Here is an 18,580-nt window from a genome sequence, read left to right as displayed (position 1 = left end):
CACTTCAGACCTAAGAATATTCACAGACTGAAAATGAAGGGATGGGAAAAGATATTTCATGAAAATGGAAACCAAAAGAAAGCTGGAGTAGCTATACTTATATCAGACAAAATAAACTTTAAAACAAAGACTGTAATAAGAGACAAAGAAGGGCATTACATAATGGTGTTGATGCAACAAGAGGATATAGCATTTGTAAATATTTATGCACCCAATATAGGAGCACCTAAACATATAAAGCGAATGTTAACAGACCTAAAGGTAGAAATAAACAGCAATAAATAATAGTAGGGGACTTTGATAACCCATTTACATAAATGGATAGATCATTCAGACAGAAAACAGTAAGAAAACATTGGCCTTAAATGACAAGTTAAATCAGATGAACTAAGGTATACATACACACATGCAAAACATTACATCCAAAAGCAACAGAACATACATTTTTCTCAAGTGCACATGGAACATTCTCCAGGATAGATCATACGTTAGGCCACAAAACAAGTCTTAACAAATTTAAGAAGGCTGAAATCATATCAAACATTTCTTCTAACCACAATGGTATGAAACTAGAAACCAATTACACGAGAAAACTGGAATATTCACAAATATGTGGAGATTAAACAACATGCTACCATTAACAACCTATGGGTCAATGAAAGAATCAAAAGTGAAATAGAAAAATACCTTGAGACAAATGAAAATGGAAATATTATATACGAAACTTATGGATGCAGCAGAAAAAGTTCTAAGAGAGAAGTTCATATCAATAAATGCCTACTTCAAGAAACAAAAAACCTCAAGTACACAGCTTAACTTTACATCTCAAGGAACTAAAAGAACAAACTAAGCCCAAAGTTACTAGAAGGAAGGAAATAACAAATATTAGAGCAACAGTAAATGAAATAGAGACTAAAAGACAGTAGAAGAGATGAATGAAACTAAGAGCAGGTTCTTTGAAACAATGGACAAAATTGATAAACCTTTAGCCAGACTCAATAAGAAAGAGCTAAAATAAATAAAATCAGAAATAAAAGAGATGTTACAACTGATACCACAGAAATATACAGGATCATAAGAGATTACTACGAACAATTATATGCCAACAACTTGGACAACCTAGAAGAAATGGATAAATTCTTAGAAACATACAAACTTCCAAGACTGAATATGAAGAAATAGAAAATCTGAACAGATTGATTATTGATAGGGAGATTGAATCAGTAATTTAAAAACTCCCTATAAACAAAAGTCCAGGACTTGACAGCTTCACTGGTAAATTCTACCAAACATTCAAAGAAGAATGAATACCAATGCTTCTCGAAGTCTTCCAAAAAACAGATTCCAAAGTCACTTTACAAGGTCAGCATTACTCTGATACCAAACCAGACAAGGAAACCACAAGAAAAGAAAATTATAGGCCAATATCTCTGATGAACATATAGGCAAACATTCTCAACAGAATATCATCAAACTGAATTCAACAGTACATTAAAAGAATCATATGTCATGATCAAGTTGGATTTATTCTAGGGATATAAGCATGGTTCATATTCTGCAAATCAATCAACATGATACACCACATTAACAAAACAGAAGATAAAAATCATATGATCATTTCAATAGATAAAGAAAACACTTAACAAAATTCAACATTCATTTATGATTAAAAACTCTCAAGACAGTGGGAATAGAGGAAATGTAACTCAACATAATAAAGGTCATATATGACAGCTAACATCATACTCAATGGTGAAAAGTCAAAAGCTTTTCCTCTAAGATCAGAAACAAGACAAGGATGCCCACTCTCACCATTTTTATTTAACATAGTATTGGAAGTCCTAGCCAAAACAAGTAGGCAAGAAAAAGAAATAAAAGGTATCCAAATTGGAAAGGAAAAAGTAAAACTGTCACTATTTGCAGATGACATAATACTATATACAAAAAACTCTAAAGACTTCACCAAAAAAAACTTTTAGAACTGCTAAATGAATTCAGTCAATTTGCAAGATATAAGATCAATATATAGATATCTGTTGTGTTTCTATACACTGATAATAAACTATGAGAAAGAGAATTTAAGAAAATAAGCCCATTTATAATTACACCAAAAAGAATAAAATACCTAGGAATAAATTTAACCAAGAAGCTGAAAGACCTGTTCACTGAAAACTATAAGGCACTGATGAAAGAAATAGAAGACACAAATAAATGGAAAGACATTCCATGCTCATGGATTGGAAGAATTAATATTGTTAAGATCTCCATACTATCCAAAGCAGTCGATAGACTCAGTGCAATCCCTATCAAAATTCCAATGGCAGTTTTCACAGTAATAGAACTATTCTAAAATTTGTATAGAACCACAAAAGACCCCAAACAGACAAAGTGATCTTGAGAAGGAAGAACAAAGCTGGAGGCATCATGCTTCCTAATTTCAAACTATATTATAAAGCTATAGTGATCAAAACAGTATGATATTGGCATAAAAACAGATACACAGATCAATGGAACAGAATAGAGAGCTCAGAAATAAACACATGCACTTATGGTCAATTAATTTATGACAAAGGAGCCAAGAACATACAATGAGGAGAGGATACTTTCTTCAATAAGTGGTGTTAGGAAAACTGGACAGCAACATGCAAAACATGTAACTGGACCACCCATATACAAAAATTAACTCAAAATGGATCAAGACTTGAATGTAAGAACTGAAATTATAAAACTCCTAGAAGGAAACATGAGGGTAAGCTACTTGCCACTGGTCTTGGTAATGATTTTTCGGATTTTACACCAAAAACAAAGGCAACAAAAGCAAAAATAAACAAAAGACTACATCAAACTAAAAAGCCCCTGCACAGCAAAGGAACCCATCAACAAAATAGAAAATCAATTTACTGAATGGGGAAAATATTTGCAAATCATGTATCTGATAAGGGGTTAACATCCAAAATATATAAAGAACTCATACAACTCAATAGCAAAAAACCTGATTAAAAAAATGGGCAGAGGACCTGAAAAGACATTTTTCCAAAGAGGAAATGCAGATGGCCAATAGGCGTATATAAAGATTCTCAACATCACTAATCATTAGAGAAATGCAAATCAAAACCACAATGAGATATCAACTCACACTTGTTAGAATGGCTATTATCAAAATGACAAAAAATGACAAGTGTTGGTGAAGATGTGGAGAAAGGGAAACCTCATGTGCACTGTTGATGGGAATGTAATTTGGTGCAGCCACTATGGAAAACAGTATGGAGGTTCCTCAATAAACTAAAAATAGTACAACCATAGGATGCAGCATTTCCATTTCTGGGTAATTATCTGAAGAAAACGAAAACACTAATTTGACATTTAAGACATTTAATGGACAAGTAATGTCAAGCTACTTTTACCCTTCTCCTCCTGTCTAAAGTTAAAACAAGAAGCGAGATCTCCATTTCCATAAAAACTTATAGCAGATGTATTTCCTGGGCTCAGACTACAGTTCCAGCAGTATTTACCAACCTTAATGCAAGTGAAAGGAATTTTCTATGTTTCAAAATCATTTGTGCAACTGAACTGTGCAAAAAGAAATTTCCATATTCCAAAATCCTTTAACTTCCACCTAACCTTCAATTGGAAGTGATTAATTTGCAATGAAACGACATGCCAAAAGGCAAAAATCAAAGGAGGAATCTAACAAAATTCTACAAATGCCTCCAAAGAGAGGAATATGCTCAATTAAAATTATATGCTTGTAGAATGATATATTAGTATTTGGCAGTACCTATCTGTGTGAAAAGATATTTTCAAAGATCATGAAATATATAAAATCTCATTACAGATCAGAACATTTTGCATTCAATTATTATCATAGGAATACTAATTTTGAACCTCAATTAAGCAAAATCTTATTTCCGAAAAAGAATTCAATTCTTCTCATTAGTATGTATATCTGTATTACATAAAATGGTACTCAATTACTACTACATATTGAACATCATCAGTGAAAAATTTGTGGAAATTTGTTTTCCCTCGTTATGTAAGTACATACGTAATAGCCTCAATTTTGTCTGCTGACTTGCAAATTTTACTACCTGGTCCCTTACAGAGAAAGTCTGTTGACCCCTGATCTAAGTCAGTGGTTTCCAAAGCAGTTGTTCACCAAAATCCCCTGTATTAAAAAAATACAAAACTGGTTCATCTGTTAATTTTTCAGCTACACAGGTAGGTTGTCACCATTGGTCTATAGTTACTCCATCCCTGATCCCATTTATCATGAATCATCTTACAGCTGCAACCATTATTATCTTAACTTTTAACAGGGAGAAACAGAGGATTAATAAGTAGAGGATGCCTATAATTTAATAAACTGGGTAAGACCCTTAGGATTCTTGATCTCTGATTATTTTGGTCCAATTAATTAAAATACATTTATTTTATTTTATTGACAAGGGACCCAGAGAAACAATTTTGAAAAACATAAGTATAAAGGTAGAAGAGTAAAATATTATTCTCCTCAGCTTAATTATAAAGGCAACATTCCCTTTATATCTTTAATGAATACTAACAACAGACCTATTAATAAATTAATTCAACAAATATTTATTGGATTTTTAAAATATATATTCAGACACTGTTCCAGGTGCTGGCAATATAGCAGTAAACAAAACAGACCAAACTCTCTGCCTTCATGGAGCTCACATTTTAGTGGATGGAAAACTATAACATCTCTATAATACCCCTCCCAAATGGTCCAAAGATGTGAGTAAATAAACTTAGGGTTCAAAACCTCAATTTACCACTACAGGAGAGAGGAGGACTAGTGCAAATGTAAGATAAGTTTTTATAGCTGGTGTAAGCAAGATTAGGGAGTCCTGACCAATGACTTCAATAAAGTATAAAGTGTGAGGCTAAGTCATCAACAGAAAGTGACAGGGTTGGACATGCATGTGTGGGGGGATGAGTATAAAACAATGGCCACTGTTCACTGGGTCCCCCAGTTTGTTCAAATTGACAAAGGCAGCTACAAAAATTCAGCATCAATTTTCTACTACCCCACTCACACTTTTTGGTGTGATATATTTTCTTCTATTTTCTACACAATCTATTCTCAGACTGAGGGCATGAAGCTCAAACTTGGGTTAGGGTAATTAATGATGGTCCTATGTTGAATATCACTTTTATCATTCTGGAGTCTTTATTATGGTGTGGGTAAGGGATGGTTGCGTTCACAGGGATCAGAATAGATTAGTAGACAAAGGACAGATTTCTGTGGAAATCATCTTAATCTTAACATACTTACCAGTACCAGGATCCAGGTAGGGCATCAGAGTCTCCTGACACCCATCACTGACAGACTCCTTTTTATAATGTGACCATTTAGGGGGAACACACAATGCAATGTATTACAGTACAAAGAAAGCATTGAAGCACCTGCAGCACTGCCTGGTGCCTTTGACTGCAGTGGGCATAGGTTAAAGGGGAAAGAATAGTGAAGAAAGAAGGAACAGACTCTACTGCAGTCAGTAACTGCTGATTTCAAGTCAGTCACTCCTACTGCTGATTTATAAAACCATCTTCTAAAACTCCATCTTTCCTTTCAAAACACTTAGCAAATTCAAAAGAAAAAATACTTCATTTGGCTGGAAGTTTGGGTCTTTGTCTGTATAAAGGCAAAGAACTTTGAAAACTTTGCTTTCAGGAATGAAAAGTTTTGCTGAAAAAAGGCTCTATGAGGGAGGAGAAAACTCACCACTCAGCTGCTGGGCCACAGCCAGGCGGCTGGGCTTCAGGATGAACTGGCATTGCATCTCTCGGGGCAGCTGTTCCATGAGGAAGGGCTCTTGGAAGTTGGAAGGTGTGGGGGAATCCTTTAATCCCTGCGTCAGGAGTGCAGTGTCGCGAAGATGGCTCATTTTAATTCCATAGGGATATTCATGCCCTACACGAGAAAAAATCTAAACATAGACTTTAGGCTGACTGACACCAAGACCGTGTGTGCTACATACTGGAATGTACTGCAATTTGCTCCTGGGACTTTTGGTATAAAGAATCCTTTTCTTTGACTTAATGATCACCATGCACACTATTACAGTTGGAGACCAGTGCATAATGCAGCAGCCCAACCAGAGTAGTCTTTTTTTTTGGAGAGGGGAGAAAAAAAAACCAAAAAGGAAAAAAATCTTTAAAGAATATCTTGTTTGGGAATGCACAGATTGTCTTTAAGTTGCATAATGTTGACTTTTCCTATGTTCACATCTGAGAGTATTTAAAGGTATTCTAGTTTCTCCTTTGACACTAACTATATCTGTAAATCTTCAGCCAATCCTTGACCTCTGATTTAAAATATTTACCCGATCTATCACACAGCATTATAAGGATCAAATAAGTAAATATTAGTAGTTAATATTATTTAAATAATAAGGGCAGAAAACTATATATTTCAAGCATCACTATTATTACTATTATTCAACACAAGATATCTTTCTGAAAAAGACATTTTATACTGTTTACTAGTTATATAATTAGAGTTACTCAAGACTCATTAGGACTGGTTTGTTTGATTTACGCTTCCCTCCCACCACTGCCCTGTGAGGTTGTTATTCATAGGCAATAATTTGAAGAAAGACTGCAGGGCATTAGAAAAAGAGACAAGATTCAAAAAGGAATTTTCAAACTAGAAAAACTAAACCCTGGACATCTGACTGCAACATGATTTTTTGCTCTTTAGTACTCTTAAGTAATTGCATTTTTTAAATTAATCCTCACATACCATTATGCCATAGACTTAGTTTATGTTTTAAAGAGGGTAAATTCTCTTCTATTCCTGATTTATCACTGAATGTAATTCAGTGAACTCTTCCATTTCCTTTCCATCTGGCATAGGCATACAATGTCAATGTTCCATTAACATGAAGTTCTATAACAACTTGCAGGGATTAAGGCAAAAAAAGGACTTCTATGACAGCAATAAAGCAAAATCAATTTATCAAAATAGCCAATAGCTAATCTACAATTGAATTTTGCAAGGCATGTTAAAATATGCAATGGAGAATGGCTGCTAAGTAACAATCATGTCCTATGTCCCATATCCCATGTATTTTTTTAGTGGGAGTTAGAAATGAGCTTGAAGCTGTTTAAGTCTGAGAGTTACCATCTATATAGTTTTAATTAAATTAATATATTTTATTAAAACAATTATTTTATGTACTCATTCGGTTTTTAAACACAGCTTTCATTGTTGCTCATTGACTTTTACAAAAATGACAACATTAAGAAACTGGAAATGCAGTGAATTTTGTCCCCAGCCATGTGCACAATGACTAGCTTTACTTTAAGTCTGAGAATATACATTTCATAGAAAAGTTTGGTTTTAGATTATTCAGATTATTTGAAACCTTAATTACACAGTAGTGATCTCACAGGTAAAAGAAAGGATTCCATGAGATAACTCATATGATATGCTTTGCCCAATTCTGGCAGGATAGTAATCATTTAAAAATTATTAAGAGAAATCATCATCATCACCATCAATCATCAATGTCATCATCTCAAGATCTGCTACAGATAGTGTCCCTTATTGTAATTGGTTTATTTCTGTTAACCACACTGAATGGCCTCACTGATCAAGAATATTTTTTAGCTAAATGATTTAAATAAGGTGGAGATGTAACCTATTTACCAATAATTTTTCAAAACAAATGCTGGAAAATTTGGCTAGAGAAGTAGCAAAGTAGTTAGTAAAGTAGTAGTTATTGCTAAGTTAGTCAGTGAAGACTAACTAAGAATCTAAATGGTTTAATTTCATTGTCTTTATGATGCCTAGGAAAGTGCTGGGCGCAGGGCAGGTGTTAAATACTCACTGATATTGATAGATTGAGGCATGATTGGATTATAGGTAGTCTTCCATAGAGACAAGTAGTAGGTAAGAAAGGGAACAGGGAATTCAGAAACTAAATATGAAAAATAAATATATAGGGGAAAAAGGAATACCAATACATATTGCTTTATTTTGGAAAAAAATTTTAAAAGGTTGACAAGATAGTGCTTTTGTAAAGTGAAAAAAAAAAGAAGAAAATTTACATTTCTCTTCCCAACTATACCATTAGCTTCTTGAAAGAAGAGCTATTATTTGTCTGGCACATAGGAAATATTTGATATTTATTAAATTAATATATGAATATTATAGAAGATTAATATTTAATAGTATTGAAATTTAGGACCATATGACCAATTCTCTGAGACATTTAGAATTATAATTAAAACACAATCAATCCTATCTTATATTTTCATAGAAACTTACCAATAAGTGTATATGGTGCCTCTTCTTTGCCAGAATTGACCCATAACTGATACTCTCTCTCAGAGCCCTTGGAGATAAAAAAATTAACAATAATTCTTTCACATTTGGTAAATGAATGAGGATACTTTTTTTTTTTGGCAATTTTATGTTTTGCAAAAAAGAAAAACCAGGGACAATATAAATGCTTTTCAGGTCCATGGGGGTGGATATGGCCTTTGAAGATGGCAGTGCTGATTCCTACAAACCATCTCTCCCTCTCTAATCCCCAACAGAGGACTAAGGAATCCTGCCCTTTTTCCCTAGGGATGACTAGGGATCCATGAACTGCAATAGAATCAGGCCCTCACTATTATGGGTAGCCCACAGAATATGAAATCATATATATGCCTTTTTAAAAAGTAAGCAGAAACTTCTTGGTTTTCTAAAAGGTAAATTTATCTTCTTCAGAGTCCTGCCTTCTGCTATCTCTAAACTCCTCAGAGAATATTGGACTTAATCTCCAACATGTCCCTGCAAAGACAACCTTGTTATCCAGAAAGCCACTACACTGCTGTGTCTGTGATGAAAAAGTAAAGTCTCAAAGGCTGATTTGAGGAGAGGAGACAGGTAGCTGGCACAATCCACACTGGCTTTATTTTGGGCAAGTCCAGGCCTAGTGACAGAAAGGACAAGAATTCTGTCTAGAGAATAGGCCCAGTTATGGGGAACAATGAAACTGTTCACTAGCAGAATTACAACCCAGCAATATTGAAACTCCCACTTGAAAGAAATAATACTAAATTATACAGACTTTGCTGTATCCCCTAGAAGATAAAGCAAAAATGTTTTAAATGAAATTACAACAGACTGACAATATTTAATATTCTTGCCTTTATCTTCTGATTAAAAATCAGGACCCTGACCTTATAATGGAGGGTCCTGGCTAGGAGATTACCTCTCCCAATACCCTCCCCTACTCTGTCACTTCCCCTAGTCAAAAATTTTTTATTGCAAACAGGAAGAGCAATCTAACAATGATCATTTCTTTTTTTTTGTAGTGTCTGAAAACACCTTAATAATCCCTTAGAACAGTACAACCAAACAGCCTCAATTCCTAATTATATTGAACAGAAATATTTTTGGTGTGATGAGATTGATCACTTTATCCAAAAGGAAAGCATAAATAAGAAAATGAGTCATGTCATTAATTAAGTTCTCTTCCTTCCCTTAAACTACTCATTCTCTTCCAATGTATAATTATATAAGCTTAGAAATCAATGCAGAGGTGCCTGCTTTATTCAGTGCATATATATTTATTTACATCTTAAATATATTATTAAATTTCACTAAAATAAATCAGATTTATTATTCTAAATTGTGGTTGCCCTGAGTTCTTAAGGGCTTATAATAGCAATGTGTAAAAGCAAACTGAAACACAGTTAAGATTATGGCATATCTTAAATATATGTTATGTCACATCTTAGTAACACCATGTTTTCATACTTATAGAGAATCTCACTCAAGATATGGTGTTGTTCAAGTGCTTCCTTTAGTTCCATCCTTCTGAAAGTCATTCCCTTTAATACAAGTACCTACTGTGTGGTTTTTATATATTGGTAGGGAGGACATAAGAACTTTCCGATTCTTTTTCCCTACCTCATCCTCAAACATTCCAATCTTCCCTATTAATAAAGTTTCGAAAACTCATCATTGCCCCGTGAAACAGAAAGAAGCAGAAGCTAAAAGCAAAACTGGGGAAAATGTGGTGTCCATAATAAAAATCTTTAAATCCATGGTCTAATTCAAAGCTTACTTTTAAATTTACAGATTCAGTAGGAGGTACCATCTACCTTATCCTCTAGACCTGCAGCCAGTGAATATGGTTATTAGCTGTATGTTCTTTATGTAAAAATTCTACTGTAGAGCAAATCCTTCAGAATTCATCATCCTAAGACTGACTGACTCTTGGGATAAGTGAATAATTAGGTAAGGAGGAAGAACCAGGAGAGGAGATTGGGAAAGAATAGTCATATAGTGACAAGTGAGAAGGGGGGAAGGAGGTTGAAAGGAGAATTTTATACCAAAAGACCCCCTAACTGTATATGTATAGCATATAAAATTAAAATGCATATTATTATCTCTCTAAAATTATAGTCTAATCTTATTATGCTTTTCAGTTCACACAGGTTATAAAATGGGAGTGAAAGAAGAGGACTCAATATTAAGCTAATATTAAGACTTTACTGTCCTAGGCAAAAGACCTATACTCCAAAACTTATAAAACATTAATGAAAGAAGCCAAACATGAGACAAATAAATGGAAAGATAACTCATGTTCATTGATTGGAAGGATTAATATTGTTAAAATGTCCATACTACCTAAAGCAACTGACATTTAATGCAATCCCTATCAAAATACCCATGACATTTTTCACAGAACTAGAACAAATAATCCTAAAATTTGCATGGAACCATGAAAGACCCCAAATAGCCAAAGCATTCTTGAGAGAAAAGAACAAAGCTGGAGGTATCATGCTCCCTGGCTTCAAATGATACTACAAAGCTACAGTAATCAAAACAGTATGATACTGGCACAAAAACAGACACATAGATTAATGCAACAGAATAGAGAACCCAGAAATAAACCCACATGTATATGGTCAATTAATCTACAACAAAGGAGGAAAAAATATACAATGGAGAAAATAAAGTCTCTTCAATAGTGGTATTGGGAAAACCAGACAGCTGCACATAAAAACTGAAATGAGAATGTTTCGCCTACCATGTACAAAAATAAAGTCAAAATGGATTAAAGGCCTAAATGTTAAGACTGGAAACCATAAAACTCCTAGAAGAGAACACAGGCAGAACACTTTTTGACATAAACAGTAATAATATTTTTTTGCATCTATCTCCCAAGGCAAAACAAATAAAAACAAAAATAAAGAAATGAGACCTTATTAAAGTAAAAGATTTTACATAGTGAAGGAGACCACTGACAAAACAAGAAGACAACCTACAGAATGGGAGAAGATATTTGCAAATGATATGACCGACAAGGGGTTAATATCCAAAATGTTTAAACAGCTCATACAACTCAATATCAAGAAAACAAACAATCCAATCCCAAAATGGCAGAAGACCTGAATAGATATTTTTCCAAAGGTGACTTACAGATGGCTAGCTAACAGGCACATGAAAAGATGCTCAACATCGTTAATTATCAGAGAAATGCAAATCAAAACAATGAGATATTACCTCACACCTTTAAGAATGGCTATCATTAAAACAACCACAAGTAACAAATATCTTCAAGGATGTAGATAAAAGGGAACCCTTGTACACTGTTGGTGAGAATGTAAATTGGTACAGCCCTTGTGGAAAATAGTATGGAGGTTCCTCAAAAAACTAAAAATAGAATTACCATAAGATCCAGCCATTCCACTCCTGGGAATATACCCAAAGAAAACAAAAACACTAATTTGAAAAGATACACGCACCCCAATGTTCACAGTGGCTTATTTATAATATCCAAGATATTGAAGAAACCCAAGTGTCGATCAACAGATAGATGGATGAAGAATATGTGGTGTGTGTGTGTATTTGTGTGTGTGTGTGTGTGTATATGTATAGTGGAACACTACTCAGCCATAAATAAGAATGAAAATTTTATCATTTGCAACAACATGGATAGACTAGAGAAAGACAAATACTGTATATATTCATTTATATGTACATTCTAAAAACTAAAACAAACAAACAGATATAACAAAACAGAAACAGACATACAGAGAACTAGTCTTACCAATGAGTTGTAGGGTAGGAGGAAGGGCAAGATAGGTGAAGGGGATTATGAGGTATAAACTACTAGGTCTAAAATAAATAAGATACATGGATGTAATGTATAGCATAGGGAATATAGCCAATATTTTATAATAACTTTATATGCAGTATAATCTATAAAAACATCAAATCACTATGTTGAACACCTGAAACTATTAGGTTGGCCAAAAAGTTAGTTTGGGTTTTTCCATACGATGTTACTGAAAAAACCAAACACACTTTTTGGCCAACCCAACAATGTTGTAATTCAACTACACTTAATTAAAAACAAAACAAAACAAAACAAAACCCACAAAAAGAATAAAAAACTTTACTGTCCTTATTTTCTACATTTCTGGGGACAAAATATGACTGGTATCTCTAATAATCAGCTGTCTTATGATGGAAGGGATAATATTTATAAGAATCAAAGTATCAAAGTTTGTTTTTAATTAAGAATATCTAGCAGAGTAACTTACAGTTATCCCTAGCATTGGCAGTGACATGTTGATAACTTCATTTGCTGTATCTGAATTCGTTACTGTTATAGTTTTAGACTGTGGGGAAAAAAAGAAATAAGAAATACAGCTATAAATAAAGAATTTTAAAACAGGTGAACAAATAATTATTGTCAAGTGATTATCCATAGGCAAACCCTGATTTCAAGTGTTGACAGAGTAAAGCACAACTTAAGTAGAACACAAACCCTTAATAATTTACTTTCATTACATTATATATTATGCCTTTTAATAAAACATCTCTTCTTCTTAAAATAAAGAATATATGACTCAAAAATATAAGAACTTAAGCGAGAAATAAAAAGAATAAATATATTTCAGAGAGACAGGACCACCCTCCCAATCAAACAAACAAAAAAAATCAGTGAGGTTGGTCCTCTGCATCATGTCCATGACTATTTCCATTAAGCATTGTGCAGTAAAAAAGGGAGAGCATTAGATTACTTTCTATTTCTTTCTGAGTACTGTTTTCACAGTGTGGGTTTTCATTTCTTTGTATGGCAAAGTCAGTTCAGGTAAAATCAGAGTAAGAAATGGTTACAAAAGACATCTTTAAAAAAAACCCCACTATTTATTGAGCACTTTCTGTATGTCAGACACTGTGGCTGCTGAGATTTTCGTTGTTGAAATCTTTAGAGGCCTTAAAACCAATGAGCCTAGCAAACAAATTGAAAATTTTAGAAAGCTCAATTCTGTTACCAACTCTGCCACTGAATAGGGTATAGCCCTATGCTAAATGCTAAACTACATTGAGAAATTACTATTTAAAAATAAAGAGTTCACAAGAGAAATGGAATTAATGAGATTCCAAGATATAAATAAACATTATTTAAATATAAGACAATGCTATGCTATCAAAAAAGAAATATTGGGAGTTTGGGACTGATACGTACACACTGCTATATTTAAAATAGATAACCAACAAGGACATACTGTATAGCACAAGGAACTCTGCCCAATACTCTGTAATAACCTAAACGAGAAAAGAATTTGAAAAAGTATAGATACATGTATATGTACTGTGTAACTGAATCACTTTGCTGTACACCTGAAACTAACACAACATTGTTAATCAACTATACTCCAATATAAAATAAAAATTAAAAAAGAAATATTTACTATGCACATAGGGTAGGTTTTACATATTATAATTATTGGATAAATGAGCGATTAGTGCTGTGTCCCTGATAAGGCTTAAATGGCACAAACAAGTAACATAAACGGAAACAAAATGATCTAAAAATAAAGCTAAGTGAAATCTAGTGATAACTCATCACTTATCTCTACATTACAGTATTATTCTCTATAAGCCTATTACTTGACATGACAAATTGTCTCAAGTTTGTTAACTGTTTCAAATGGTGTTCCTTATAGCTCCAAGGATTAAGCAAAAGTATCTCAGAAATGAACAGGGAAGGCTCAGTGTTTGTCTTCTACCAGAATGGCAGAGACGTTTTACATACTGGGCTTTAACTTCAGATAGAATATCATGAAAGGCTTTTTTCTTTTGAGTCTGAAAATCCTTTCATTTAATTTAAAGAAACACTCTATAAAGTCTTTTGTAAAGTGAAGGATCTATCCTGTAATACTAATAATCACTCCCAATGTACCTGGTTTCTAAGATAATGATTTTTCTTAATATTAGGTATGTATGTTCAAAATAATAATTATAGGATGTGTTTTTTTTTTCTGCGTGCCTCTTGGGTAAACAAAACAAATGAATTTTAGCAGATAAGTGTTCTTTGCCTAGTAAACAAATAAAATAAAGAGACAAAACTGAGAATGTGGCTATTTTTTTTCACATATTAGCAGAATTCACTAACAGGTTGTGCATAACTAGAGGCCAAGGATAAAGAATGCTTCTCATACATGCACTGTTATTTGGGGGGAATCACGCTGCAAGCAGGGCTCCCTGAAAGGAGACTCCTGCCACGAAACAACTTCAGAGAGCAAAGGACAGTGTGTCATTTCATCATGGCCTTTAACCAGGGTACTAGTGATAAAACAGAGCATCCAATTCAACCACACCTCGTCTTCTTTTCCAAAAACCAGTCCTTTCTCAAGCACACACTTTCCATACACTGAGAGTGTTGGAAAAAATTCAAGGGTTTTTCCATGAAAATCCTGAATGTAACCAACTGCCATAACAACTGAATCAAAGCCGGCAGAAAAACAGTGGTGCTTTTTTTCCTCTTTACTTTGCTACAGAAGATGTTTGTAGTCTCACAGCATACACATTTGAGCATTTCCCTCAGGCAGTGACATCTAGCACTCATGTCAGAACATTTGCATGACTTTTGCCCAAAATGTAACTGTTTTGTACTACATATTTTTCCACACACAAAACTATTCTGTGTGATCTCGGGCTGCTATGAAGTGTGGCAAACCACAGTATCATAAAGATATTCATTTCCATTTTGTGCATCATTGATAACATCTTGGGCATGATATTTCAGTCATAAAATTCCACATAATAACTAGGGCTAAACAAACTTAATTTTTATTGACCAAAATGATAAAAACCATGAGGTAGAATATGCTGATCCATTAAAAATGTTATCTCTCCCAGCTCATCCATTTATTAACCTGAGGAATTCAATACTTAAAAACTCAAAGAATGAAGAACTTTCCAAAACCCATTCTCTACTTAAGAAGTGACAAGTTTGAAAAAAGTGCTTAATACTAATAGGAAATATCTCCTTGTAGAAATGTCTTTACTACAAGCCTCTGCAGCTGCTACTGAAAGGATCCAGAGAAACATTAATGCCAGAGGGAGGAAAGAGACATCTGACAGGCTATATTCTTTCCAAGTGTAAATGTTAAATACTGTAATTAATATGAATTTCTCTTGCTTCATTTTCTCTAGGGTTACTTTTCATATGAACAAAGATACACAGATACCCCAGAAAATGCACTTTCTCATAATGGTATTTCTAAATGCCTACCTTCCACAGCACATACACAGACTGTCTGTCTGTCTGCCTGCCTGTCTCTCTTTTTATCCATGGTGTTCTGCCTTATGCAGGGACTTGGAATTTAATTTTCTGGCTTAGAAACACTTACATAGGCACAATTCCCAATGTCCTTGGCGAAGATTTTGAGGGGAATGCTCTTCGGGTAGTCCTTCTCTTTCTCTAGATTGATGTATCTAATCAAATGCAATAACAACCCAAAACAACACTGAGTCAGATGGATTTTGCCAATGGCTTATTTTTAAATCAATCTATTTTGCTAATATTTTCAATATACTTATATGCTATTTTTAAAAAGACAGATGGAGAGACTCAGCAAAGTCAGATTACATTATGGGTTGGAAGAAAATTTTAAAAAATTCTCAGGACATTAGGCATGGGCACAAAAAAGAAGAGGAGATCCATTTCAACTGAGGCTTGAGAAGTACAGTCAGGTTAAGGCACCTCTGGGTGGTGTTTTATCCTCAAAGCTTCCCTACCTTCTCTAGACAGGCCCAGAATCTTAGTGATAAGTACAGGACCATATATAATACTTTACTAGACCAAACCAAAACAATGGCCTTTTATTTCTCATTGAGCTCTCCAGTGCAGTATATAACTTGGTCGTCTCCATGCTTGGGAAAGGAGAACAGGGAAGGACTATGGGAATAAGAGATGAACCTCAATTGACCATTTTAGTCTTAATGCTCAAAGGTAGGGAAAATAATTGAATTTTGAGGTCCTCAGCAGAAAACCTCCATGTATGGAAACTTAATACATGCTTTGAGGAAACTGTTAGCTCCACATGGTAGGTTGGAGACACTGAAAGAGATGGGAGAGATTACTGACTAATTTCTGTCTAGAAATGATCTAAGCAGACCTCAGTGTTCTCCTTTCTAGTAAGAAAGAAATACATGTAATGACAGAACATTACTTACAGTAAGTAGTTGCTAGTGTACAGTCTAAACAGCTTATTTTGAGGACAAATGAACAATTTCTACTAAGGCAAAGGGGTATAGTTTGGGGCACATCCCTGCAGAGAAAAATTTAATTCATTCAACTACAACTTAAAGATTAAAAAAAAAAATATATATATATATATATACTGGAAAAAATACCTCTGAAGGAGAGAGAGCCATCTGTCTTTCTGTTCTGGAGAACTACAATCAAAGAAAATGGGAGACAAAATTAAACCACATAAAATACTTATTTCTAACAAATTAAGATTGTCAGTCCAAATGAAATATCAACAACCTGTTGTTATTGATGTGGGTACACACAACTGCAACCCTGGCATGATTGTGTTCTGAAGAACCCTGAAGTGAAAATGCCCATTAGGCAGAACTACACAGTTAAGCATAGTTTTATTAAAACCTCTTGGACAGATCCAAGACAGACCCACTTTCTTACTTTATGGCTCTTTTACAAGTGGTATCCTGATAGTGGACAGAGTACTTGATTTGGAATCCAAACACCTTGTTTCAAAAATATATGCAAGATATATCATCATGGGCAAATCACTTAACATTGCTAAGCTTCGATTTCCACATCTGTAAAACTAGGCTAATTATCTCAGAGTGTTTTTGTAGTTTTAAGTGCCATGCAAATAGAAAATATGCTTCATTTGAGATTAAAGAGGTTAAGGAGAAATCTGGCACATTGATGGAAATATCTTGGCCCAGAAACCAGTTGGTTGTCAGGAAAAGAAACACTTATTTCTCTATACATATGGCAGAACTATAATTTAGCCAATGAGTTCATAGAACTTATTCTTAATTACTATAATCCTATGATTAAGATCAATTCATTAACAACTAAATAACTGTTATTAATTTTACTGCTGAAGTCACTGCTGCATTTAATTCTTAAAGTTAAAAATAAAGTTTATTTCTATACGGCCTTATTGCTCATTAGCTTTTAAAATCATGTTTCTAATCTTCTCAAAGAAGTTGGAAACCCTAGTTATTTTCTTGTTCCAGAAAAATATACTTAACAAATATTTGTAATTTGTTTCTTTGTAGCTTAGCCATTTTCTCCATAAGCAATCTCCCAGAATTGGTAATCAGAAAGTGCATTATATCTCTTTTGCCACTGACCAATTGTCATCTTTCACAACTCCTTACAATCTTTGATGTCTTCTCCTTTCATAAAGAGAAGATTTTCTAGGTTCATTTATGTCAAATATTATACTTATTTGGCAAAAATCTGTGTTGAAAAATAGATGTTTTCTTTAGACATTAAAACTTTTTTCAAAGCAATTAAAGAAAATTATCCCTTTAAACACTTAGTATTTTTTGAACTTTTAATTGATATGTAAGACACAAACTGTACAATGCTTAAATGTACTGTTTGAAGAATTTTCACAAATTGAACACACCCATGTGATCTAGCACCCAGATTATGAAACAGAAAACCACCATGGAAGGTCTCCCTGTGTTCCTTTTCAGGCACTAGTTCCCACTATACTGACTTCTAACAAAATAGAATAGTTTTGTTTGTTTGGATACTTTATATAAATGTAACCATATAGTATGTACTATTTGGATCTGGCTTCTTTCATTCAACATTATATTTGTGAGACATCCATATTACTGCATGTGGTTTTAGCTTGTTCATTCTCATTGTTGTATAGTGTTCCATTGTTTGAATATGTAGCGTACAATTACTTTAAAATAAACAAATTATGAAGTTCATCAGGTTAATTCATTGACATTGATTTGGTAATCTTCTTGTATTTTCCCCATCTCCTGCTCTATGCAAGAATCCAGGACTTCTCTTTCCTTAGTAATTATTCATCTCAGGCATTTTTACAGAACTAAAAATGGAAGTACTCCAAAATCAAGGCTAGCTCTGAGTTTAATAAACACCTATGATAAGAGCCAGGAGAGAAGAAAGCCGCACATCTTAGAGAAAGAAAAAGGGTAAAACAGATTGGAAAGATTCCCTCTAACTTGGGAGGAGATAGAGTCTGTTATCCTTAAGAGTTAGCTGGGAACCAATGTCACTCAGTTGAG

At 33.8% G+C, this 18,580-nt stretch overlaps 1 protein-coding gene across 1 annotated transcript in view; it reads right to left on the bottom strand.

Moving 5' to 3' along the window:
* Positions 1-18,580, bottom strand: part of ARHGAP20 (Rho GTPase activating protein 20) — a gene marked incomplete at both ends in the record, with an annotated part of 145,195 nt that overhangs the window by 20,039 nt on the left and 106,576 nt on the right. The window contains 5 exons of the mRNA XM_079708326.1: positions 5,747-5,935; positions 8,297-8,363; positions 12,577-12,654; positions 15,679-15,763; positions 16,685-16,726. Of these exons, the coding sequence (XP_079564452.1) occupies positions 5,747-5,935; positions 8,297-8,363; positions 12,577-12,654; positions 15,679-15,763; positions 16,685-16,726 (461 nt within the window). The remainder of the gene's footprint in view (positions 1-5,746; positions 5,936-8,296; positions 8,364-12,576; positions 12,655-15,678; positions 15,764-16,684; positions 16,727-18,580) is intronic.

This window comes from Hyperoodon ampullatus, assembly GCF_949752795.1.
Source record: "Hyperoodon ampullatus genome assembly, chromosome: 7".
Taxonomy (NCBI): domain Eukaryota; kingdom Metazoa; phylum Chordata; class Mammalia; order Artiodactyla; family Ziphiidae; genus Hyperoodon; species Hyperoodon ampullatus.
Note: the sequence above shows the minus strand (reverse complement) of the source record. Positions and strands in the feature narration are given on the sequence as shown.